This window comes from Engraulis encrasicolus, chromosome 15 (genome assembly GCF_034702125.1).
Source record: "Engraulis encrasicolus isolate BLACKSEA-1 chromosome 15, IST_EnEncr_1.0, whole genome shotgun sequence".
In the NCBI taxonomy this organism is placed as follows: Eukaryota; Metazoa; Chordata; class Actinopteri; order Clupeiformes; family Engraulidae; genus Engraulis; species Engraulis encrasicolus.
Window position 1 is genome coordinate 5,959,488 of NC_085871.1, and position 27,339 is coordinate 5,986,826.

Consider the following 27,339-nt stretch of genomic DNA (forward strand, 5'->3'; position numbering starts at 1 on the left):
CAAAGACGCGTTTTTTCCTTCATTGAGTTTTCTTTATTCCTCTTGTCCTCCCATGGTCAGTAGACATGAAATGATCTTTAGCTATAAATATATTAATTTACCTCAGCTTATTTTTTTCTTAAACAATATTCTTGTCTTATTCATCTACACACACATGAACACAATTCTTGGCTACAGTGTGGCTAAACAGGACTCCCTTTTTTACAACAATGAGGTAAAGTTAATCCATTGGGGGTGTCGTGCCAAAAAGCGAGTCCCTGCCAGAAAACGAGTGACTTCATGGATTGCCCCCCCTGTAACTCTGGACTACAGTGAATCCGTGAAGTCACTCGTTTTCTGGAAGGGACTCGCTTTTTTGGCACGACAGGGGCAGCGAGCAGTTGGCTGTTCATGCAGAAACACAAAAATGGCACACTCACAATGATGCAACACAGTAAGGGATGAACGAAGACAGTGTTGTTGTGTACATCTTACAAAACAAACAAAAAAAATCTGACAAAAAAAGTCATTAAATGAAAAAAGAAGAAAGAACATTACACATTACACAAATGAAGGCTTTGTGACTGTCTGGATTTCATGGGACTTTTCAAGATAATGGCTTGTTTCATCTGGTGATGAATCTTTCGCCTTGGAAATTCTTTTAGAGGTGTTTAACTCTAAGAACATTTTTTAGTGCAATTTCTCTACTTTGTTCGATATATACGTATATATAAAAAGATTGTTTTTATAAATATTTGCTTTTGCTTGAGTTTCCTTCACTGGTTCGAAGTGCACAAAGTATAACCGAGCTTAGTGTCGTTATTTATAGATTTCTGTAATCTTTTAATGTGTAGATGACACAACATTTGCAAAATAAAGTAAAAGAACTTTGACACAAAGAGCGTGCTAGCTTCAAAGCTGGAGAGCACTAGCAGACAAAATGACCTTACCCTGTGTACAGCTATGGTTAGATACCACTAGAATAGTTTTATATGTCTGCCTCCCCAACACACATACCTTGTAAGAACACACTACATGTGACTTTAGAAACATCAAATCACACAAACAAACAAACCAGTCAGCTGCTCATGTCAGCGAAACAGCCACACGTTGTCATAAAAGAGCAACTATGAATTCAAAGTTAGTGTTATATGGCGGATGAGTGGTGGTTGTATGGCTAATGACCTATTTTTGTCTGCGTGTTTCCATCACTGCCTTCTTAACACTGCTCTAAAATGAAGAAAAAGAAAGAAAAGTCGCCAGTCCTCTCCAAGTCAATACTCTTTTTTCCTTCAGTCTAAACATTTCTATTTCTCTCCACAAGGAGACGGATAAAAGGTGGGTGTGGGGGGCAGGATACATCTGAACTGCAGGAGTGCTGTGAGTGAAGATACCACATTGTAAGGCTATGCCAAGACCCTGTATAGAAAGCTTTAAGAATACAGTGTGTTGTGACCCTGTGTGGACCAGTTAGAATAGCCAGCACCCAGCAGTAGCAGCACCATGGCAGCTCTACGCACTAAAGGACAGGAGAGGAGAGGATACACGGTTAACTCTACATCTAAAAACGGAGACCTCCAATTTGATTATATTTTTTTTTGTTTTAGCTGGGAGGCGTTGGCAAAGATTTGTTTGTGTGTGTGTGGGCGGGTGGCCAGTCTCTCTCTCTCTCTCTCTCTCTCTCTCTCTCTCTCTCTCTCTCTCTCTCTCTCGCAGAGCAGAGGAATATACGTCAAAGTGGGCACGCGGGGTTAAACTTCCTGTTGCCATGGTAACGCTGTTGTAAGCGAGCTTTTCCAGGTTTTGCGTTGGCCCGTGCTTATAAATATATATTTATATTTGTATCTCTTCTTTTTCTCCCACTGAAGGGATTGCGGTGGGATCGGCAGAGGGAGTTGACACAGGGGGCTTAGGCGGGTATTGAAAAGTAGCGGGAGACAGCCACACTAATGTACACTACGCCCCTGCACCACAACACAACAAACGGGGACTGGCTGCTTGCGTCTCACCCACGGGTGTCAATTCTTATGTAAAAGCATCTCTGCCCCACCTCACCTCCCCTCACCTCACCTCCAGCACCTCTCCCTCTCTCTCTCCGTTCTTGTCTGATACTTTGCTCCACTCGGCCTCCCTTCCTTGGCTCTCTCTGGGCATGTGGTCCTCCTCCTCCTCTGTGCCCACCTTCTCAGGCCTTTCCCGCCTTCATGTAGGTGGGGATGGTGCCTCGCTGCGTCAGGCCCTCGAAGCGCTTGTAGGTGTAGTTCAAGAAGACCCAGTCTTTGGACTTGAAATCGGGCTCTGTTGCATTTGTTACTGAAATGAAGATTTAAAAAAACAAACAAAAACAAAACACAAATCACAGCCGTGAAGAATTTTAGATACAACGTATTTGCTGCTAATAATTTGGATTGTTTGCAGTTGTACTATGATGAATGAAAAAAAGAATTCAATAAATGTCATATGAGCAAATGTACAAAGAATATACAGTAGCACATTTGGATGCAGTGAATCCGAACTGTGTTAATCATACACCGAAAGGCATCTTAGAAGCTGTAATTTTAAGGTACTAAAATGCACACTGTCACAATGGAGTTTTTATTTTTATCCACATGATGTGGTGCTTCTACGTAAACAAACAAAAAATATCCGCATTTACAAATATCCACATATGTGTAACCAGCACCTTAAGCAACTCACCGGGCTGCAGTATGTCTGATTCTGGGAAGTCGTCAAAGTTGGAAGTGTCGTCGATGCTCTTGATCTCTATGGAGATGGCAGCTGGTCTCTCCCTGCAGTGATCGCAGTACAATGTTAATTATATTAATTAATACTACTAAATTAATTAAATAAATAATAAAGTATATTAAATTAATAATACAACCGAACCGTATTTAACCATTTCTAATTGGATAACAGACGTTCTATGCGTCTGTAGGACTGAGGGTATCCCCCCATATACTATGAATGACTTCGCATCTATAAATCATTCGACCAAAGACATTCCCAACATCGATTGGCAGCTAATCAAAGTCACAGTAAGGTGACAGCTTTGGCCTGGCCAGGGACAGAGTCATCTGAAAGCTGAAATCTTTTTAGAACTGATGGCATCACAACTATGGTGTTGGAAAGATGAAGAATGTGAAGGGAAAAAAATGCCCAATGTTGAAACATAGTAGAGACATTGATGAGTGCTGCTGGTGTTTGAGAGCTGCTTTCATTGGAGTCATCAATATTGCTCCTCAAATAGCAAAGATGACCATCACCCCATGCCCTTGATTACTGTGTTCATGACACACACCTCTGGCCACTGTTAAGGAGGTGAGTGATTCAGTGATTAATCGTGACACGTGATGTGCACTCATTCGAACATCCATGAGATACATATTGAAAAGATAAATTGGGCATCACTCTGGGGTGTGGCACCATCATTTCCACGAAAATGGAAAAAAATGAAAAAAAAAAATGGAAAAAAAGATGCGTCAAATTTCTCTTTTTAGAACCTACTGCACTCCATTATATACTGCCCATCTTTGGTCTAACTACAGTAAGGGGAAGATTAACAAAATCATGTGTGTTGAGTGTGGATGTTTTTATATGTTTGTTTTTATTATTGAAGTTACTGTACAGTATTAACCTTCATATTTTGTTGTAAGCTCAACATATGGTGTATTAAACTTACTCTGGTATTACTTGTGTGCTTATCGACATATTGCTAAAAATGTTACTTTTCACAAGGCGTGTAGTCATTATGGCTGGGCCACTGTGTATGCCACCGGATGCTATTTGTTCCTATTAAATGCTATTCAATGCTGTTGAATCAAAGGAGTCTGACGTCACATGTAACGGGCCCATACAGGCACGTGTAGCGTGCAGCTCTCCCTTTGATGCGACAGCAGCAGTACTCTTGTTCATTGCACCCACTCCACATCCTCACAGACAAAGGCAGCCTTGCCACCGCTCAAACAAAAGGTTTGCTGTACTATTTCAACCACAGAGACCTGCGCACTGCCACGGCAGGCTCGTTCAAGAGATTGAAGCCACTTGTTATTGTACATGCTGGATATAATGAAAAGCATACCTCAGAACCTAACTGCAATAATATCGTATTGTCAGTATCAATGAAAGCCTCACAATGAAAGGATGAATGGAAGCCTCACATTCTTCCTTTTCTATGTAGCAGTCACTTAATTTAACATTTAAACGTCTGATCGTTATAACAGCTGTACAATCTATCAGCAGGCAATAATCAGGAACAACATATTCAAAGTCCTCCGGCCTAATGTGCAAACCTAAAATGGCCGATTTCATTCATTTAATTTTAGATGATTAACCCATTAACAGACTTCGGGAAATTATGATTGCCAATATATTTTTCAGTCAGCAAGCCCTTTTATCAGCAAGGCCCTTTTTTTGGGCCTTTATTATGATACACCAGTGTGAGTGGAGACAAGGAAACAAATGGGGGAGAGTGGCCCAGCCGTGGCTTAATCGGCTGGGCACTCAACAGCTACACCGGTGACCCGGGTTCGATTCCGGTCCGAGGTCATTTGCAGAGCCCTCCCTGTCTCTCTCTCCCCCCCCCCCTCCCCCCGCTACTTTCCTGCATCTCTGCTACTGTCCTGTCATAATAAAGGCATAAAATATACATGTATAATACATTCAAACTAATGGGAGAGAGAGACTGAATAATGGGTTGGGAAATGACCCAGGCCTGACTCATCCAGCACAAGCCGTCTGGCTCTGCCATCCAGTCGCTCTAGGTACTCCCAGTCAAGACTGTTCTCCGCTTTGGTACCCAAGTGGTGGAACGGTCTCCCAGAGGCAGCTAGACTAAGCACATCTCTTGCAGCCTTCAAGAAACAACTAAAGACCTTCCTCTTTCGAGAGTATCTAGTAGACTAATGCTTGAGCTGGCCTTGCCCCAGGGCAGACTCCTGACATGATGTTTAGTTTAGTTTAGTTTGTGTGTGTGTGTGTGTGTGTGTGTGTGTGTGTGTGTGTGTGTGTGTGTGTGTGTGTGTGTGTGTGTGTGTGTGTGTGTGTGTGTGTGTGTGTGTGTGTGTGTGTGTGTGTGTGTGTACTCGTTATTTACTCTTTATAAAAAAATTAAAAAAAAAAATTAAAACGAACCCCTCTTTGCAACTGCCCTTGTTGTTCTGTATATCTCCTGTGCACTTTGTATTTGCTTGTGATGTTGGCTTGATTATGTCCTCTTTTGAAAGTCGCTTTGGTTATAAAGCGTCTGCCAAATGCAATGTAATGTAATGTAATGTAATGACTTGAACCAGAGTCCCCATCTCTGGTCAAGGCCTTAGTGCACCACCACAGCACCCTTCTTCCCCACCACCCTCTTGGTAACAATAGTGAAGAACGAGGGTGCTTTGACACCGAGGACCCGGGTTCGATTCCGATCCAAGGCCATTTCCAGATCATCCCCCGGCTCTCTCTCCCACTCCCTTTCTGTCCCACTCTTACCTGTGGGTTCAGAATACTGACAGAAAGGCTAGATGTCCCAGGCAACTTGCAATAAAATGTCAATAAAACGGGGAAAAAAGTATGCTGCTTTAACTTACTGGCCACTTCATTGCAGCAAATTGTAATGAAATGTACATAATGTATTTAGATGACTACAGTAGCCTTGGGTGCCGTGAAGGGGGGTAAGGTGTTACAGATTCTAAGGGCCCAACAGCTCTGACTGGGCCCTGGAAGGATGCTGATAACATAATTTGTCATTTTGGGGGCCCAAAATTTGAATCTTTCATGGGGCCCAACATTTTTATCAGCGACCCTGACAGTAGCCTTGGTTAATCTGAAAGCCGCAAGACTCCTGTCTTGGGTAGCCATTTTAGAGTAAGAATGTTGGGTGAGCGCATCACTTTGGATTTAAAAGTCGTCCTTCTTGTGAAGGTTCTGCAGGCCAGATGAAATGGCTCAGTGGGCCGCATGTTGCCCCCCCTGGCCTCGGTTTCCCCACCTCTGGCATAACGTCACCCTCCTCTCCCTTCCCCTCCCCTCCCCTCCCCTACGCATACCTGATGTGTTCCCAGTCCACCGTCTCGAAGAACGGATGGCTTTTGATCTCTTCCACCGACGTGGCTCCAACCCGATTCTCTGCGTCTGTGCAGTACCTGCAGGCAGAGAGACAGAGGCATAAGCCATGCTTCAGCAACACATCTGTGTATTGTGTTCCTCTGAAAGTAGTGTGGAAATCCAGGCTTTCCTTGAGCAGAGCAGCGAGCAGTGTTAAAAGACCCTTAATCCTTCCATGCAGAGGCTCGACTACTACTACAGTATAAGCTTGTTGCTATCAAAATGGTCCTGACCAAGGCTTAATCTGTCGTTTAAGTGTCTGGGTAATGCCATAGCTATGCATGTTGTTATGATGTAGTTGATTTTTTTCATCAAACAGTAAGCAGCATCTCTTAGTGATTCCATCTGCAGCAAAATGCAGACTGCTGTGACTGCTCTACAGGTAGGCAACACCCAGAGGGAGGGCCTTGGACTGCCACAGAAGAATAATGTCCACTGAGGTCAGCTAGTTCTTGGAAATGTTGGCAAGCTGTATGCGATTGAGAACAACTCCACAAAGCAAGGCATTTTTATTTTTTTTCATTTTAAATGGAACAGGTCAACTCGAAGGCCACTAGGTGAGCTTATGCCGTTTGTATCGTCCTCTTTCTGGGAAATATTGTATCTTGCAATGGCTACATGTACATGATGATTTTAAGTCCGATTTAATAAATGCGATTTAAATAGATCGGATCAAGAGTTATTTTGTGACGTGTATACATGACACTTTGACTTAAATCTAATTAAACGTCTGGGGAAAAGAAAGCATTGCGATTGGACTGAGGATGCACGTGCTGAGCGAGCCAAATAAGGCACGGGGGCGTGGTCCAATGCCACCGAGATGCAGATCATCTTCCCCTCGAAAATCGTTGCCTCAGGCGGACTAAAATCACATTTCCCCCTTTCTCCCTGGATCATTTACAATGCTACATTAGCTACCCTGTTAGCATAGAAAAACGAGTGGTCAAATGGTAATGTGGAGTAACTTTGTTGTGCTTCATTACTTCGTGGGGCACTTTTACATCAATATATGGAAGCCACAACATTTATAGTCGCTTAGGGACTTTAAATTAAGCAAAACTTTCATGTGAAAATCAACAGGAAGTGCCGCCATGTTTTTCTCACTGGCAAAGAGCACGGTCTCTTGGCGCCATCATGTGGTCAACGAGCATGCGTGGAACGACTGGATTTATTGTAATTCCGAATAAAAGGTTACATGACAGAGGAACGTGTTTAATCGGATTTAAAAGAGGAATAAACCACCCACTTTAATCGGACTTAAGTTTAAATCGGAATAAACTTAAATCCTGTTCGGTAAGTGTTTACATGATATTTTTAGAGTGGAATTAAGTTTTAATCAGATTTACAGTGAGTTAAATCGGACTTAAGTGTCTCATGTAAACGCATAGATGGACAGTTGACTGTTTTGGCTACCATCAAAAAGATATGGAAGATCCCTTCAACTGTATTTTCTGCACATCAAAGATATTTTGTTCCTAAAGAGTTGATGCCCATACTAGTCTGAAAAATGAGAAAACACATTTCCATTGCTAAGGTATGATAACGACCATTATTATTATTGATTGACCTAACTTTCTTATGCCTCCGACTGAAGGGGGTTTCAATCACATAGTTTTCGTTTGCATGATAAGTTTTGAAAGTGTGGACGAATTTGAATATTTTGTGTGAACTCACTATTCCAGGTACAAAAAGTGATTAACTTTTGGAAGCTACAAAGGCATCAGAATACTGTAGATGTTTTGCTGTCAAGCTCCACCTGTTGTCATTAGTATCATTGCGTTGTGAATATGCCCGGTGACCTACTTGAGAATCAGGTCCTTGGCCTTCTCCGAGATGGGCACCTCGGGAGGAAAGACCAGCGTCTCCTTCCAGTTCATGACCTTCCTGTAGGTCTCCTGTGGCGTCTCCGAGCAGAAGGGTGGGTAGCCTGTCACACGACAAGAGCAATCAGACTGACTTTCCCAAAGAAAGGGGGTGAAGTGTGACAGTAACTCTTACTTTGCACATATCTTAACTTCCTATGACTTTAGTAAAATAGTCAGTGAAAATGGTGGTACGTATTTGTACCAAGCTCATATCAGAGACTGAACAGACAACAAAGACAGATGCACTGATGCATGTACAATAGATGTAGTTCACTTCCAGGTGGGTCTAGTGACAATACATTTTGGGATTACGAATGGATGCCCTTAACTGGACGACAAGTCACTGTGACATCGTCTGACCATTCATTGTGCTGATTGGTTGTAGTAATATCCAGCTGAATGCTTAGAGATTTGGAAAAATAACCTTTTAGCTTTCACACTATGCCCAGTTCCTAGACTTCCTCGCCTTGATTTGGAGAGAGCTACTAGAGACCCTTTCTTGGGACATCGTACTGTAACAGTGCTACTCCACTGTAAGCAAACCTATCCCGGCAACACTTCACAATAACCTTCCGCTATAAATGGTTAACTAATGGTTAGCTTAAGGTTTGTTGTGCATCTACAATACAATTATAATCATTGATATGTCATTATTAAATCAATTGTATAACACTAACTACATTTGCTGATGGCAATAATATATTAGGGCTGCACGATTATTTGAAAAATTATAATCACGATAATTTAGATCAAAATCATGATCGCGATTGTTAATCACGATTATGCAGCAGAGCTGATGCCCCACTCCCACCCCCCAATTTCCGGCCGACATAATAATACCTTACCATTAGTTCACATTAGTTAACAAATAGTAAACCATTTAGAGGAGGGTTATTGTGAAGTGTTCCCAATACAATCCATCTTTTACAGCGTGATGTAGAGTTACCCAGCCTATTTAAATTGTTGGAGCCACATACACACCTATGAGCATCTCATACATGATGACGCCCAGAGACCACCAGTCGCACACCCTGTTGTAGCCCGTCTGCATGAAGACCTCTGGGGCGATGTAGTCTGGGGTGCCCACAGTGGAGTACGCCTGCTCGGGAAGGGAAAGGAGAGGGATCAGAAATCATCAAGTCTTCATATCGAAATAGCAAGTCAGCTAGCTAGGACACTGCAGACAGCCTCACATAAGAGCATGAGAGAATGTAGTCATTTATTCATTCATTCATTCATTCATTCATTCATTCATTCATTCATTCATTCATTCATTCATCCTATGTGTCCTCAGTGTGTTTCCTGTCTATAATCTTTTCTTTTTTTAGTGAATGGCCAGATGGAAGTAACTGTCAGTTTACAGATGAATGGATTGGATGGATGAATGTTGCTATATTATCAAAAGGCCTCCTTGCCCTTCTAGGCCTTCTATTCTGATGTGATCAAGTGCTTCATTTGTATTTATTTTAAATGGTTGTTTCGGTGAGCATCTGTCTGGTACAGAAAAAAAGAATCTTGGATTGATGATTTTATAAGTTCAAATTCCACAGTGCGTTACATGTACTGTACAGCATTTGCATTATTCTGTTGTCTGTGGCGTTGCAGCTTTGTTCTGTACGTACTTGTATTGTCAGATTTCATGCCTTACTCACCACTCTCTCCTGTACGTACAGTTTATCACGGCATCACATCTCCACATGCCAACTCACCAGCTGCCTCCTGTTCTTTTTCCACGTCTCTGCTTTCCTCTTGGAGTTCATGTTCTGAAAGGCTGCGTGGGGGGGAGGCGAGGAGGAGGAAGAGGAGATGAGAGTCCTTCAACAGTGAGACACACTCAGGCAAACAAACCTTGGCTCTTTATTATAACAGAGATGAAGGCTTATTGGGGGAAGTCGTGTGGGTGTGTGTGTCTGTGTGCGTGTGTCACCGTGCACGTGAGTGTGTGTACACAATGACTAGCACAATAAATTCATACTGGCTTTGTGTGTGGGTGTTGAAAGACAAGGTCACTGAGGCAGCTCGAATTTGTGTGTGCACGTGTGTGCTTGTGTGGGTACGTCAGAGGCACAACCCTGTGGGTGGATGTGTACGCATGGCTGAGAGAGAGAGAGAGAGAGAGAGAGAGAGAGAGAGAGAGAGAGAGAGAGAGAGAGAGAGAGAGAGAGAGAGAGAGAGAGAGAGAGAGAGAGAGAGAGAGAGAGAGAGAAAGAGAGTGTGAGAGAGCAAAAGAGAGAGGAAGTTACAGCCAGAATGATAATGTAGAGAATCCTGAATGACTCACAGAAGTCACTAGGCGGGTTATGGTTGAGGTTCCTGTAGAACTCTGTGCGGTGGGCTTTCTTCAGACCCGTGCAGAGGCCAAAGTCAGAGAGCTTGACGTGTCCCTGAAAAAGAACCGCAGAGGCGATAACCGTGAAACAAACGCACGCACAGGGCTGGAATTTTTATGGGGAACTCTATAAATCTGTAAAGGTCTGAGTGAGGAATTTGTGTCTAAAAAAAGAAAAATGGGGGGAGTCTAGGTAGGCTCTTGAAGATTATATTTCTTTTTTTTATTACAACACAACACAATAGATAGCATGTTTAGGCTGATAACTGCAATGCAGATTTTTTTGCACATTTGGAACACTCAACATTTTCAGATCACCAAACAAATGTAAACATTAAACAAGGATGACCAAAGCAAACATAAAATGCAGTTTTTCAGTGATTATTTTATTTGTTAAGAGAATAATGCCATAAAACCTGCATGAGCCTGTGTGAAAAAGTAATTGCCCCCCTTGTTGAATGAGGAGGTATCTGTGAGTAATCATATTATTTTGGACAACTGAGTTATATTTCACAGCTGTCCAAGTCTGTCTGCTATCAGGCCTTTCAAATCAAGAGATAATTTGAATAGACAATGTTTGACAATGTCTAGTAGGCAATATCGAACCCATGACATCACACTGTCATCCATCAACATTCAAGGGGCAGATTATAATAACATAATTGACATGTCTCAGACTGTAAACGCTTACAAAGTCATTCATTGAAGCATCTTCAAAACCATGGTGAGAGCCATTATCCACAATTGGAGAAAGCATGAAGTAGTGGTGAATAATTCTAAGAGTGGCTGTCACACTAAAATTACCCCAAGAGGACAGTGACTAAGGGTCCAAGAGTTCAGAAAGGAACACAGAACAACATCTTACCAACTGGAGGTGTTAATTGCCTCATAATATGGAAGTGTTCACGACTCAACCATAAGAAAGAGACTAGGCAAAGATTGCACGCATATCAGAATTCCAAGGCCAAACATCTGGTGAGAAATAAACACTGCATTTAATAAAAAGAACGCCATGTTAAAAGTGAAACATGGTGGTGGGAGTTTCATGCTTTGGGCCGTTTTGCTGCCTCGGGACATGGATGACCAGGTATGATTGAAGTAAGCACAAATTTGGCTTTTTACAAACAAATGCTGAAGGATAATGTCCAGCCATCAATTTGTAACCATGCATGGGATTCATCCACTGTAGCTGATTTTAAAACAATTATGCAAAGAAGAGTTGGGGAAAAACTCATCCACAGCAATGTGCAAGACATGACGCAATGTGCGTCAGTTCTTGTAAACACTTGACTAAAATTGTTTAGGGGTGGTACAACAAGTTATAAGGTTCAGGGGGCAATTACCTTTTCAAATAGACTCATGCAGGTTTTATGCCATTATTCTCTTAACAAATGAAATAATCACTGAGAAACTGCATTTTATGCTTGCTTGGGTCTTCCTTGTTAAATGTTTACATGTGTTTGGTGATCTGAAAATGTAAAGTGTGCCAAATATGCAAAAAAGTAAAAAATCAGTAGGGGGGCAAAAACATCAGACAAACATGTCTCACCCGGGAGTCCAGCAGCAGGTTGTCTGGCTTGATGTCACGGTGGATGAAGCCCAGCTGGTGGATGGAGTCGATGGCCAGCACGGTCTCTGCGATGTAGAACTGCGTAGCCTCCTCCGACAGAGTGTCCTTCTTCATCAGCAAGGTCATCATGTCGCCTGCGCAGAGAGGAAGTGCAAAACGTGAGACAGCAAGGTCAAATACTGTCTGCGTGATGAGGGACAAGAGGGGTCTCCGAGATGAGCTAAGGCACAAAGGCATTTGTGTGATTCGAAGAAATGTTTTCAGATGTTCTCGCCATCGAAGGACTTGAGAACTTTAGACCTTGACACTTCCGCTTTTACAAGGTGTGGAACTTAACTTGCAGCAGTCTGTTAGTGTAGATTTACCAATGAGAAACACCCCCATTACTCTAGTACTTCATGCATCTTTTAAGGGCAGGGGGTCATCATATCGCCCACACAGAAGAGTAAGTGCAGAGATGGAGACAACAAGGTACACTATTGTCTGGGACATGAGAGCACTTAACTTTTGCAGTAGTCTATTAGTTGAGATTTCCTACTCCTATAAGAAAGACCCCCCTAATCTAGTACTTAACGCATCTTTTAAGGGCAGGAGGTCATGGTGACGCCCACACAGGAAGAGGATGTGGAGACAAGAGACAACAAGGTACACTATTGTTTGGGACATGGGACTGAGAACATCCAAGACAAAAAAAAGCTTCAATGTGATTTGTGGATAAGGGAGATGTCTTTCAAACAGTCTTGAAGATGCACTTTTACTGACAGGATTTTTTTTCAGAACTTAGGTGAGGCCTTCACACATTGGCTTTGACCAAGGACGCCGGAAAGAGTTTTAAAGAGGTGGTGCATTTTTTTCTTCTTTCTTTATTTCTTCACAATGTTACTGCTGCTGCACTACACTCTTTTGTTTGCAGTAAAAGTTGAGAAAGCCTCATTTAGGGAGTCCAAAAGTGGGAATAAAATGAAACTATGAAAAGGATTGAATTTCAGAAGAATGACACACCACAGTCAGCTGTACTGTGGAGGCTGAAGACTGAAGGCTGATGCATCTGCTGGTCTCTTTCACTTTTGAAAAACATCTGACCTTGCAGCATTGAGATTTATTGGCTTTACATTAGGCTTGAACTTTTTTCATTTCAATCACTGACATTTGGTTGAATTGGCTGGAATTGCAGACAGGTTAAAATAGAAAACAACACCATTGTCATAATTAATCGACTAATCGTGACTAATCGACTATAAAAATTAGTCGGCAAGAATTTTCATAGTCAACTAATCGTTTCATTTAACTCAATGCTTTTTTACACACTTTTCTAATGCTTTATTACTTTATTGAAACCTAAAATTGCCCAGGACGTATGAATTGGACGTTGTATCTCGGACTAAATAAGCTACTATCATGATTTAAAGCTCATTGTGAGCTCAGGGACCTAATTTTAACGGTTTCTTTCTTTTTTCCCAATTTCCTGGAAGATTTAAGTGCTAGAGTACTTGAAAAATTAATCGTTTGACTAATCGACTATTCGAAAAAAAATAGTTCATAGATTAACTCATTGTGTCCTGGTATGGAGCGACATATACGCTGCATACAGGCTCTTGAGATTCGAGAGCTTTTATTAAAAATGTGGGTATGTTAGAGCTGAATGAACACATTCTAATGCAAGATGAGGGTCCTAGCTTTTGCAACTCATTTCATGTTTGTATGTGCTTTGGAGGCTGGCATATTTAGGATCTAATAGGCAGAGGGCACCCTTTCCCATAAAGGCCTTAGGACAAAATGGGTTAATCAGGAGAAAAATAATAGTTCAGGACAGCCCTAGTCATAATAAGCCTTCTGATCGGCTCCTTAGTTGGGCCCTTACATCCTGCTCTGGGCAAGTGGTTTGCTCTAGCTGCGACACCAAGTTGCTGGATTGAAAGGAAGTTGAGTATAGACCAGGGACGGAGCTATGAAGGGGTGGAGGGTTGGGGAGGCCCAGGGCCCTTTCATATTGGTGGACCTTGGCAAGCCCTACCAGTGTTGTGCCCTGGGGCCCTTTGTGCAATTGTTCCACCACTGATATAGAGACTGGGTAGGGATAGCCTGTTCATCTACTGGAATGAGTGAATGAATGGATGAATGAACAAATGAATGAACGAACGAACGTATGAACAAAAGAATGAACGAACGAACGAATGATTAATGAGTAAATGAATGAATGAATGAATGAATGAATGAATGAAAGTAAAAATGAGGTGTCTCTATCTCTTGTACCTCCAGGCAGGAACTCCATGATGAGGTAGAGGTTCCTCTTGTCCTGGAAGCTGTAGAACATCTTGACCACCCAGGCTCCGTCCGCCTCCACCAGGATGTCTCGCTCGGCCCGGATGTGGGCCACCTGAGATGGGGGAGAGAGAAGGACGATGGGTGGGGTTGGAGCGGAGGTCAGGCAAGTTGATTTATAACGTTTATTTTACGACCACATTGACATTTTTACAGTCACAAAGGCATTAGGAACAATCGATGGTCCAACGGTTACCGTAGGTAATAAAATACAGTATACCTTCTGTCAAGACACGTTTTTTAGTCATACATTTTATTCATGAAATACTAATGAAAACTCACCCACCTTTTACATCCTACAGTGAAAAAAGTAAGACATTTTCATATTTATTGCGGCACCATGCCATCTAATGGTTTTCCACTTTTCCCCATCGTTTTGGATTCAAATTCCTAACCAGAGCTTCATTTGTAAAACATGTCTAATCCAGGCCCAACTCAATAAGGGATTTAATTCGGTCTTTAAATAACTTCAATAACAGTACAATAACATAGCAGCAGCTGATGGGATGTGTCTACAAGGACTTTAAGGTTTAAGAGTTAAATAGCCTTTTAGGGAGGAGCAGTAAACCCCCTGTGCTACTGTAAACAAAAGCAGGGATGGATTTGTCTGGCTCTTCTCCTGCCAGGTGGATGCTGCTTGCCACATATTGAAGGCCAGGCCTGTTTGGGTGATTTCATCGGCTTGGATGGCGAAAGTGAGATTTGGGTTTATAAAAATGCCAAGAGCATTTGAATTATTTTGGGTCTTTGCTTCACTTCCCTGCAACAAGATTGGTGGTTTCTCTGTGGGAATATCTGGCTCCAAAAAAATGCCTGCCAGCCTGTCTGTCTGTCTTTCATATTTTTTACGATCAAATCAATATATGGGTAGGCCTACTTGAGGAAATCAATTCTGCATTGATTTCGAACAGCATATCCAACTGACAGTATTACATCATACCTGTTCTTTCTCCAACATGTCTGCTTTTCTTAAAATCTTCATTGCATAGATGTGCCCCGTGTCTTTTTTCTGCACCAACCGAACCTGATGAGAGATGAGTGACAACACACATTAAGCGTTTTGACCACAAGGGGGCGGAATCAGTTCACCATGAGTAACATGCCAGCTTCCAATACCCACTGCTGCCAGTAGGCGTCATGCATGCCTCATGTGCAACGGATCCTATGGGCAACATTTTTATAAGTGTCTGACTCACAGGAATAGAAAGACCGATATATTCTCTGGCTAGCTATAAGATCACTGAAGAACTTGAAAACCGCTTAGACATCAGGCACACGCTTAATCTTACAGAGGAGAACTTCAAACTGGCTGTGGAAGTAAAGGTTGACACTTGAGCCAGAGCCAATAAAGCCAAGGGTAGTTACGTTTACAACTATAAAGATGTAGCCAGTAGATGTTTGGCAGGATTTTCAGGTCAATTACCATGTCTATGAGTGATTTAGTGTTCACTTTAATATGTGGCCAAATGTATTAGAACAATGTACATTTTCTGAACACATTCAAGGCCACAAATTAATCAGATATCCTCAGTTTTCCATGTGGGGATCTTTGCTTAGAAAGCTTAGAATCTAAAATCTTTGATGAACTCAATATGCCCCAAGGCCCCCTCAGCTGAAGACCTTGAGAGACTAAGTATGTTTAAGAGGGTGCTGGTCTCCATACAAGTGCGTAAGTATGCATATGTGCATGTGCGTAATAGGGTATGAAAGTATGTAAGTGTGCATACTTCTCCAAAGGCTCCCCTGCCGATGACCTTGAGGGACTCGAAGTCGTCCAGGCCGAGCCTCGTCCTCTTGAGCCGCAGGAACTCTGTCTCCTTACGGGCGTGCTGAGATCGCCGCGTCACCTTCTGCAGCACACACACACACACACACACACATACACACACACTTTAGCAACCATGTATAGAGTAGAGCAATGCCCCCTTGACCTCAGCATACTGTATGCCTGCCAATGCTCCCCAAAATTTTAGAAAATTAAATTGACACCCCCTCCCCCCCCCTGTTTGTGACTGAGCATCCCCCCTCTCAGCTGTTTTCTAATCAATGCCCTCTGAGGGGGCTGTAGAGCCCCCGTTGAGAAAAAAAAATAGAGCGAAATTCCTGCCTTAGATTGTACAGTATGTTATGCTCCTCTGTGTTCCCCCTCTCTGTCTGTTAGTGAGTATGTGGGTGTGCATGTGTTTCTGAAAGCAAGCAGATGTTTATGTATAGTGTGACTTTTCTTAGAGTGGGGATTTCATAGTGTTTTGTTATATTCTTTGATATGCCATCTCCACATCTGAGACTGTGTACAGAATAGGTCATTAATTGGACCTATTGGTCCAGTTAATTAGCTATTTTGTACAGGTTGAGACAAGGCAATAGAAGTTGATATTATCTAATTTTTCATCTGCAATGTTCTACACCACCACTTCAAAAAGGACAAGTCAGAACTTTGTCAGGAGTCATATGAAGTGACGCTCCTTCCTAAAGATTGGCGACCTGGTGAGGTGATCAGTGCCTGGTGATCCTGGACGACTGATGACTTGGTGATATGAGATCCTGTGTGCCGCTACTCACCTCATCGTCCAGCAGGCCCTCCTCATCCATCACCTTCTCCAGCTTCTTCTGCCTGCACTCAGGGAGAGAGCAAGCGTTACAGCGCCCAGCAGGCACACATATCACCAGAAATACACTCAGAGAGTGCAGACCTCCACCAAGAAAGCTGTTTGATAGAAAATTTGACTATATTACACCCTAATTTTTAAAAAATGCCTAGATCCAGATCATCACCAAAATGTAATCACTTGTTCCTTTTGTCATTATGTTATTTTGTCAGTATTATAGGTAAAATTCTGCTATAGCTTATGCTATAGCAATTTAAGTTGTGCCCTGACCAAAACATTCCCTAACCGTAACCTGTCATTAAAGACATATTTGTGAGAAATACCTTTTCCAGTTGGTTGATAGGCTATGAAATTAATATAATGAATGAAAGAATACTAGTAGTCAGTAAGAATTTTTTTTTTTTTTGAGAAAAAATATTTGAAATGAGAAAAATCCCGAGAAAACACAAGACTGTGGAAACATAGAGCTGTGGGAGTATAGAGAGGGCACTTCTGTGTGTCCAGGAGCACGGAATTCTGGAGATCATGTTGCGTGCAATACTGACAGAACTGTGAGGGGCGATCTTCCAAACTTCCACGCTGAGTTTGCAGTAGAGTCAAACAGTGAGCAAGCATGCCCAAAGCTTATTCATTTGGATGCTACTGATGCTTTGCTTTCATAATTGCAACATATCTTAATGCGTTTTTGATTGTAATCTTGTAAAGTACAACACTGAGCTGTGACTGTATGGCTATAGTACCTCATCTCGCGCTCCTCGTGCTGCGTGAGCAGCGTGCTGTAGAAGTTCTCCAGCGTGAGTTTGGCCACCGTCACTCTCTCGCGTGTATGGCTGCTCATGGGGAGGGGGGCGGCAGTCCCTCCCGTCATGGCCATACTCTCCTGCAAAGCAGAGCACACACAGACACACAGTGGTTAGTGGTGGCAGCAAGGGCTATGAATTAACACCAGCCAACTGCCGGTGCAATTTCAACTTAGCTGGTAGAAACGACCAACTCACCAGCCACTTTGACCCATGTGTTTGGCTAGTAAGATTAAGATCTTCTAGGCTGGTGGTGGAAAAAAATATTTAGGGCCCTGGTGGCAGCTTTGGCCTATTGCAGTCCCAGCCTATTTTGTCTTGCGTACCCCCTTAGCCTTTTTGTCACACCATGAATACCCCCTCTATATCTCTTCCTCTATGTGACTATGCTCCATACGTTTGTTCTTTTTCCGCGTGCACCCCCGCAGTGTGCTCACATAACCCTAGTGGTACACGTACCCCTGGTTGGCAAACAATGGTCTAATGGTTGAGGAGGTGGCCGTAGCCCCTTAATGCACGCCATACCTCCTGTGGCACGCTGTAATAGACAATGAAAGTTAACTACCATAGTACTACACTACTATGACAGCGCACAGGGCCTTTAGTAATACATTACGATTTGGTCATTGCCATTCTGGTAACAGCTAATTTATAATGCCGTGTCTTAAAGGGACACTGTGCAGGAAATGGTCAAAAAAGGTACTGCAACTATGCTGCTCATTGAAACTGGGCTGCCTATTGCCAAATTTGACCTTTACATGAAAGTTTACTGAGTAATAAACAAATATATTCTACTATGGTCCAAGTACAATCATTTGCAGCTAAAAAAGGCTATTTTTGGAAATTCAAAATGGCGGACCATGGAGAAGATCCCCCTTTTCATGTATGAAAAGTGCAATTTTTCCAGTCATAATGAATATTTAGAATTTGATGGTGGTGTTAAGTATTCATGAAAAAGGTAACATTAGTGAATGGGCAGCATGAATTCTGGAAATAAACAACTAAAAATCTCACACAGTGTCCCTTTAAGGGGTTAAGATCAGAGGGTTGTAGGTTCGAATCCCACCCATACCTCTAACTACACCTCCATCCATGGCTGAAGTGCCATTGAGCAAGGCACCAAACCCCACATTGCTCCAGGGACTGTAACAATTAACTTACTCTGTAAAATAAGTTGTTTTGGATAAAACACTGGAGCTGCGGTGGCACAGTGCCTGTGCCATATACCGACAGACAGCATGGTGTGCAATATACAAGCAGTTGGCCATGGGGACTCAGGTTTAAGTCCAGCCTGGGGTCATGTCCAACGGCCAATCTTACTCTTAAACTTACCCCCATGACCTGTCGCCATCTTTCCTGTCCCAGACTAAAAGGCAAAAATAAAATAAAAAACCCAAATATACAAAAACATGCCACCCCGTAACTTTCTCTTGGTATCTACTGTGTATAATGTGATTTTCTGTCTGTCTGTCTGTGTATTGTTTGCATTTCCTTTGAATGGTGTGCCATCTGCATGTTTCATTTATGACACCTGCTGTGAGGCAAAGAAAGAAAGAAAGAAAGGTGTGAAGACCAGGATCTCTTCATGCTGTAACTAGAGCCAGACCAACCGTTTTTGCCCAGGAACAGACAAACAAAGTGAACTTTGCATCCGACACTCTTGATACTGTATCAGCATAATTACAGCCAACCAGACCAACTTAACTCACTCCACCTCACCGTGTTACAATTGTTTAAGATATCGTATAAGATATAAGAATTACCTGGACTGACCTAGATAAGTTGTGCTTTTCTAAAACATGATTTGAAGTACTGTATATTCACAGAACATCCCACATGGTCCTTTATCATCACTGACAACAGTAAATTGATTGACTGGTAGACATAGTGTACAGCATCTCTAAACTGCATATCTTAGCCTGTTTGTTCTATCCCTAGATGACGTGACTTGAAATTTCATGGCAACTATCAATAGTTATGTGGAAAAAGTGGGTTTCTTTGATCAGAAAAGTCTTCAAAGAGTAAATCAACCCCCTTTTCGATAAGTTCCTGGGGGCGAAAGAGAAGGTGACGACAGAGAGGGCTTTCCAAAGTGTCGAGAGACTTTGAAGCCCGTTCAATGGAACAAGACATTCTATTATTCACTCAATAAGCAGGATGTAAGCCAATCTCAGGCCCTTGGTGCTGTTGTTATCGTTCTCTTGTGCATAAAAACAGGATACCACTGCATACCAGCCACATGAGCTGGACGGTGGCGGCAAAAGTAGCAAGTTGACAGCGCTGTTAGCCATCTATGACTGGATTAACAAGCTTGTAGTACTTAGGGACTCCAGTGTTTTGCCAAGAACTTTTACGAGAACAGTGAGCCACAAAAAACAAAACATCTTTCCCATCAACACTGGCATGGTGGTCCAATGCTGTTGAACACTTAAACAAGAATTGTTGCTGAACGTATTAGATTGATTAGGATGTAGTCATAAAACAAAACTAATATGCATATTCAATTTGGCGCGATAAATCTACTCTTTTTATAAAGTAGCTTGTAAAAGAGCAGCTTTCCGAAGGGACGTTTATAGACACCCATATCGGTTACGATGGGAGAGAGCCTCTTGTTGTAAACCTGCTCGGCTGGTTCAACTGTGAAAGAAAATGAGGGGAGGCTTTGGCCATGTGTCCAACCCACCAAAAAAACCCAAGTGCACTCAAGCCAATTAAGCCCCACATGGACGGTCTGTACCTGCAGTGCCTGAGGCAAGCCAACTAAAGGCATTCATGCGTTGATGACATGACATTTGGAGGTCACCCTTTTCCAGAGTAACATTAGTGAGTTGGGGCGTTAGGTGCTGGGACAATCCGCCTAGAGCAATGGGCAGTAGTTAAGCCATGGATGAGTGTGCAGGAGAGGAGAGGGATAGTTAGTCACTAGCCTAGCCTTGCCATCTGTAAACCTCCGGTTAATTCACATTTCTCATCTCAACATGCGGGGTCGGGTCATCATTACATATGAGCAGATTACACGTCATGATTGAACGTTAGCAAATGGATAAATCAGACGCATATTTCAAATTTCAAGCAAAGTTCTCTCCTCCCACCAGTAACCGTTCAGTAGGCCATTCCAGACACCTTTGTGTGAATAAAACTAGTACGAAAATATGGTAGACCAGGCTAGTAGTAAGTGATTCACTCCACTGACCACATTTTGCATTTAGACAGGAAATAAACCGGTGACATGATCGCTAAATTATCTCCATAATAGCAATTAGGCCCCAGCCACCACTGTAATGTGTGTATTGTGCAGCCATGGCTACTAAATGATTTACAAACTGTCTGTCTATCAAGCTGCCCAGTTAGAAGGTCCCAAGCAAAGATGCTCAGGAGGCATTTCCCTGAAACACAGCCCGGGAATACGCCAAGGAGCTGTTAGGCAGTTAAAGGCCATACCAATTCCTTACCCTTTTTTTACGTGTGTGACCTTTAATGAACCCAGTGCTATTTAGATCAGGACAGCCAACTTGTGTCTGTAGAGAAGACAGCACCGAGTGAAGCATCTTGCTCAATTGGATGGAAACCTTCCGATAATGTGACACTGACCTCTTCCTTTTTCTGGAAGTTCATTTTAAGTACTAGCGACACAATTAGACAGATCACCGTCTCTACAATACTGTATGTCCGGTTTGTTTTGTTTGAGCAAAATGTTTCCACAATTACATTTTCATTTTGGCTTTCTTACTCCCAGTTACAGATTTTTTTGTACTGAGCAACTTGGAAAAAAGCCCCACAATAAACATAGAGTTAAAAAAAATACAGCACGAGCAATGAGAGGACATAAAGTGCAACTGTCCTCCATCAGGCAGATCTGCCTGTCTGTAATCAGCAATTTGCTTGCTGGAGAGGAGGAGGGGAGGAGAGGACTGGTTTGCTTGTGTGTCAGGTGTTTTATTTTTCCGCTGGCCAGATATGCATCCTCAGGCATTCTTTTTGGGAGGCGGAGTGGAATAACAAAAGAGCAGGACCATAGCATCTGAAAGCCAACGCCTTCTACAGAGCAGCAGCAGCAGCAGCAGCAGCAGCAGCAGCAGCAATGTACTGGCCCAAAGGGCAGTGCGGATACGGATGTGAAGCTGACGTCACCACCACAGACAGAGGAGCTGATTCACCACCCCCCCACACCCCCCTCCATTTAATTTGGTACATAAGACATGGTTGATTTTCACAATAAGGTGGGTGTACCTCTCACTCCAGCCTTGCACCCCGCCCCCCCCCCAACGTCTCTGGGTGGAACAGCAGGGAACCATGCTGCTGCTGCTGCTGCTGGGTGCTGGGCTGGGAAGCCAACAGGGAGACAAAGGGGTCAGTTGTCCTGGGCCCAGGCAGAGGGGGCATACAGAACTGGATCTCCATTACATTGTTAGCATTGACAGAGGGGGCCTTTTAAATGGTTTTTGTCCTGGGCCTGGCCAAAGCTGTCAGCAGCCCTGGTGTTGGGTGTTTGGAGCCCAAGACTAGGGTTTGGTAAACAGGGGACCTGTTGACAGGGAGGGAGGCCTCCATCCTGCACACACACAGCTCCAAGACAGGAAACCGCTCCCTTCTGGAATGAAAGGGACCCAGTCAGAACGCAACGCAACGAGAGGAGGTGGAGGTGGTGGAGGAGGAAGAGGAGGAGGAGGAGGAGGAGGAGATTGGGTGGGGGTGGACTAAGAAGGAGGAGAAGGGAGCAGCAAGGCACAAGCGGGGGCCAAGAAACACAAACACCATGCCAGCAGCAAGGCTCCCACCCTGACGATGACGAACTACACACCTCCGCTTTCAATCCTGCTATTGGGAGAGGAGGAGTGCTGCCGGGTGAGGACTGGGGGACTGGATGGCTGGATGGAAGGCTGCACTCAAAATATCTCAAATGTATATGGAAATGTTGCAATGATACTCAGTCATGCAATGCCCTGCATGCCATTCTACGGCACTTCTTGCTCTCCAGAAACACAACAGATAGATAGATAGATAGTTAGATAGATAGATAGATAGATAGATAGATAGATAGATAGATAGATAGATAGATAGATAGATAGATAGATAGATAGATAGATAGATAGATAGATAGATAGATAGATATATAGATAGATAGATAGATAGATAGATTGGAGGGTAACTTTCTAGGTTGTGTGATTTGGGAGAAGTCCATTTTGGACGTGATCACCAGACACGGTCACAGTCACATTAGGAGTGACTAGGAACTACTCAACCCCTTGTTGCATCAGGGCAGTGTGAAGTAAGTAGATGCAAGAGGTCTGGCCTTAATGACACACACTACGGCTGCTGCGTGCACTACCCAGGAAAAAAAGAAAAGTGAAAGTTCAGATTAGTCACTGTAGTAGCTGAGGAGGAGGACAGGCTGAGTAGAGAGAGTACTCCCCAGGCCCTGAGTGCTTTCATCAGGGGAGCATGTGGAAGGACTGACCCTGCTAAAAAAAACACATGGATCCCTCTGACAGCATCCAGTTAAAATAGGGAAAAGAGCACATCCAGTGTCGAAGTTTGAATCAATGTCTGGTTAAGAGAAGCACGCACATGTGAAATCCTTCCATTACGACGACTAATACTATGTACACTACATTACACTTAGCTGATACTTTCCTCCAAAGCAACTAAGCGTTACTGAGATACAGGGTATAAGTTACAGGCTATAGTCCTGCCTTCCAAAGCCAAAACTGACTCCTTAACAAACAGACCATGTCTGCTTCAATTACATTAATTGCCTTTAAAGTGAAGCGAAGTGAAAGCCCACCTGGGAAACTCCAACTCCCACTGCACACAACGAAATTGCATTTATGCCTCACCCGTGCAAGGGGGCAGCTCCCAATGGCACCCCAAGGGCGCAGTGCGGCGGGACGGTAGCATGCTCAGGGTACCTCAGTCATGGAGGAGGATGGGGGAAGAGCACTGGTTAGTAATTACTGTCCCCACCAACTTTTAAACCAAAAAATGAGAGAACCTCTCTTCAGCATCAACATTCTGAAGTTCACAAACACTGACAGCAAGAAGCAGAAAGATCAAGAATTACAGACTTTTGTGAAGTCATGATATAGTAACAAGTTATCAGTTATCAGAGTAGCAAGTTCATTATGACCAAAGACACTAACATCTGCTATAGGCTAACTAACTAAGCATCTACTAAGCATCTACTAAGCATCTATGAAGCATCCCTATAATTTGCCCAATCAGATATAGCCCTTATTTCAAAACGGACTCCTTAAATCCTGTGCTTGCCTTGCTAGGTTGTTTCCAGGAAAATGTGCTAAGTGTGACATGGTGTGCGTAATCCAATTGGGTTCCGGCCTGTAAGAAAACTGCATACAGAAGGCCAAGCATAAATGAAGAGAAGTCTGAGTGACAATGAGTGCTGAATCAACTCCCACTCAAAAAATATTAGGCCTGGCTGAGTGAGAACACACATAAACAACTCCAGCCAATATGGCCATCGAAGATGCAGAGGCAGCAAAAAAAAGAAGACATGTAGTCATTCGATTGCCTTGCCTATTTACTGTTTGCTTAAAAAACTCTACATCTGCATCAGTGTCTTGCTTGGTATCCCATCAAAAATGAAACAATACCACTATATGATTTTCTGTGACATTAACAACTCTTCACACCTTGACATGTGAAATTGAGACAAAAGACGGCTGGAGCAGTAGGCCTATAACTACAAGGCATGCCCTGCTGCATCAACCAGACTACTGATGAAGTTCATCATATGAGGAATGAAGCGTCTATCAACCTCAAGAAGAGGTCCAGCTGCTTACTACTGGACTCACTGAATATTCCCAACCTGCTTTATTCACCTCTAGTAGAAGAGCTTTAACTATGGTAACAATCATGATAATAAATCATGATTAATAAACAATAATGATAGGGATTATTGCAGCTATTACAGTAATCCATGTTGAGAAATACTAATGTTAATTTATTGTTACCAGTCCATCACTGTTACCTGTCCTGTCTTGTCTTGCACTTTATGTCAGTCTGTAAAATGTCAGTCTTGTGTTTTCTATGTCCTAGAATGGTATAGAGAGAAAACGTTATTTCATTTTCCTTGTATGACTTGAGCATATGAAGAAAGTGACAATAAAAGCTGACTTGACTTGACTTGACTACATAGGTTTCAGCTGCTTGCTTTGTTGAATTCTCTCTCTGCTATCGTTTTTTTTGGAATTTTTTTTTTACCACACCTGGGCTACGTTACAGCCTTCAGCATTCTAACACTGACTACACACATTCCAAAAAATGGGGCACTGTGAGGAGAGGACAGGTTTAAAAGGGTTTTCCTGAGGGCCCCACATTGAAAAGGTGGGCCTTTGAGGCAGGGTAATCTATACAGGGCATTCTTTCAGATGCTTTTGTCTTGTTGTTTGTTTGTTTCGAAATTTCCCTTAGAGACTGGCCAACAATTTAGATGGGGTGGCCCACCGGAGCATTATTTAGACTATATGCAGTGGACTAGTCACTAAGTCTGTCATAATTTCAGAATGGGGTGGGGGCGAGGTTGATGGTCTTTGACAGGGGTGGGAAACCTATGTCTCGAGGGCCATTTGCGGCCCTTGAAGCCATTTTATCCGGCTCCCGACATGATTTTTATGTTATGCAGCTTCATATGAAATATGACATATTTTGTAAAGAAATCTCAGAAATTCCATTCGCAATACAATTAAGCTATATTCAGGGGACCTAGAGAAGGTGAGGTCTGTTGTAAAGGTGGCTGCCTTCAATATAGACCTAAAGTGCAGGGGAAAATCCTGGTTTGTGTTCATAGTACAGCCCCCGGAGGACTTTTACAGCCCTCGGATGAATTTGAAGTGGCCCCCCGAAAGGAAAAAGGTTCCACACCCCTGGTCTATGACAAATAAAAATGCCTAGGTCGGTTTGTGGTCCTATAGTACAGCCCTGCTTTAAGGTTCAAATTTACATTATTATTAGGAAACAGAAGTCCAAAAATATGATTATTTCATGGGCTCTAAAATTACTAGTGACACCCAAGGCATCCACCAACAGCTAGGCAGCTGGGAAGCGGCACTTTTCTTATTTAGATTTAAACATACAGTAGGCTATTACCTCTATCCTGAGGCAGAGATCTGATTTCAGGAAGTGCACCAGGAGAGAACATAACACCACAGCGCACAGTGTGTGTGTGTGTGTGTGTGGGTGGTGTATGTGTGGTGTGTGTTCAGGCTAGTTCTCACACCCATCTGAGTTGACTTATGAAAGAGATCTTTGACAGAGATGTCTGCCTAGGGGCTTTAGTCCTGCGGATAGTCAAATAAATCCAGTACACACAATTGCACAATTTTACTCAGTCACCATTTGGACAGTTTGGACCATTTGTTTTTTCATTAGGCCTACCCTGCCAAAATTGCATGATGCAAGCAAAAAAAAAAAAAAAAGGCATAAAACCAAACACATTCAAATATAGTCTTCTTTTTACTTTGATACGTAGTTTATAACCTTGCTGGAGTAGATGTCCTGATATTCCTGTCAATGGTATTTCCCATCAGTGTTGCGCGCGCACAAGCCTCGAGTCACATCACGAATAACTTAGGAGGTTTTTGACTGACCATCAACAAAGACCTTGCAGCCGGACACACCCGCGTGCCAGGTGTCCCTTTCACAGTGTGAGTGAAGCTGACTGTCGTTTCTGGAGTTCTTTCAACTGAAAGAATGGCTGAAATGGGTGATGTGACGTTTGTTATTACGCGCACTGAAAAGCGTGCCCTCGGGAGATGAAACATGCAGCTTGACAGGTTCACGCACAATGGATGTTGTTTACATAGCTGGCGTGCAAGACAACAAACAAGATTTGCATGTTGCAGAGTGATTGCTAGTTTAGTATCGCCATAACCGGACAGTAAGCTATGCTGTGCTGAGTGTAAGGTGGTAAATATGATACCTTTAAAAATACTCCGTGTTGTGATGCCTACATAAGGTGAAAAGTCACATTTATTCTAATATTAGATGCTGTGTAGACTTGCTTATTTTATCCCCATATTTCTAGTCAATTATATTAGCAATCCTAAAAATACAGCCAACTCTAAATCCACGAGACGACAGTGGCAGGGATCTTTACCGTTAGCTTGATAATCGCACTAGAGCTGTCACCACAGGGAACATAATCACAGTTATCATTGCAAAATAATGTTGACACTATCTCTTACCTCAGTTTCCTGCTCCAGAGTCTAAGGTGGGTTTGCTAGCTAACTAGCAACCTTTGGAGAAGAAATTGGAACGCAAATGATGTGAAATGGTCTGGCCAGAGGACAGCTTTATAAGCGTCCCCGTTCTTTCAAACAGCCAGATGCTATAGGTGTACTCTTGGGCGACCTTATCGGCGAAAAAAAATAAATGACAAAAAAAGACGTTTCCACCTCCTCCTACAGAAGTGATTGTCTATGCATCATATATATCCGACCTCAGAACCTGTCTGTTAGAAATAAATTCCCCATATTTCCTGGTTGTGAGCTAGCATAATGCACAGTCTACGTCAGAAATGAACTGACATTACCAGTGTCCAATCATAAGAGTGTGTCAGTAACGAATGTAACGGCGCCAATCAGGGGAAGAGGTGTTGGTTGAGTCTGTTTACAATTGACCAATGAAATGATAGCTGGGTGTCTCATCCCATTAATGAGGGCTTACTATTTCCCTGGACTGCACAGAGAAAATAAAAAAATGGAAGAGAAAGTTGAGTGTTTTGAAAAAAAAAAGATAAACAAATTGCTTCAATTAT

At 42.8% G+C, this 27,339-nt stretch overlaps 1 protein-coding gene across 1 annotated transcript; it reads right to left on the reverse strand.

Annotated features, from left to right (window-relative positions):
* On the reverse strand, positions 1-27,079 carry LOC134463681 (serine/threonine-protein kinase 38-like). The gene is made up of 14 exons (XM_063216886.1): positions 26,768-27,079; positions 17,505-17,644; positions 16,718-16,769; positions 15,883-16,005; positions 15,096-15,179; positions 14,087-14,210; positions 11,813-11,967; positions 10,216-10,318; positions 9,644-9,705; positions 8,916-9,033; positions 7,873-7,996; positions 6,012-6,107; positions 2,677-2,768; positions 1-2,292 (listed from the first exon to the last, which is right to left on the reverse strand). Exons 2-14 carry the CDS (start codon positions 17,636-17,638, stop codon positions 2,165-2,167), a joined length of 1,395 nt encoding a protein of 464 aa, XP_063072956.1. The 5' UTR covers positions 17,639-17,644; positions 26,768-27,079; the 3' UTR covers positions 1-2,164.
* Positions 27,080-27,339: the final 260 nt, after the last annotated feature.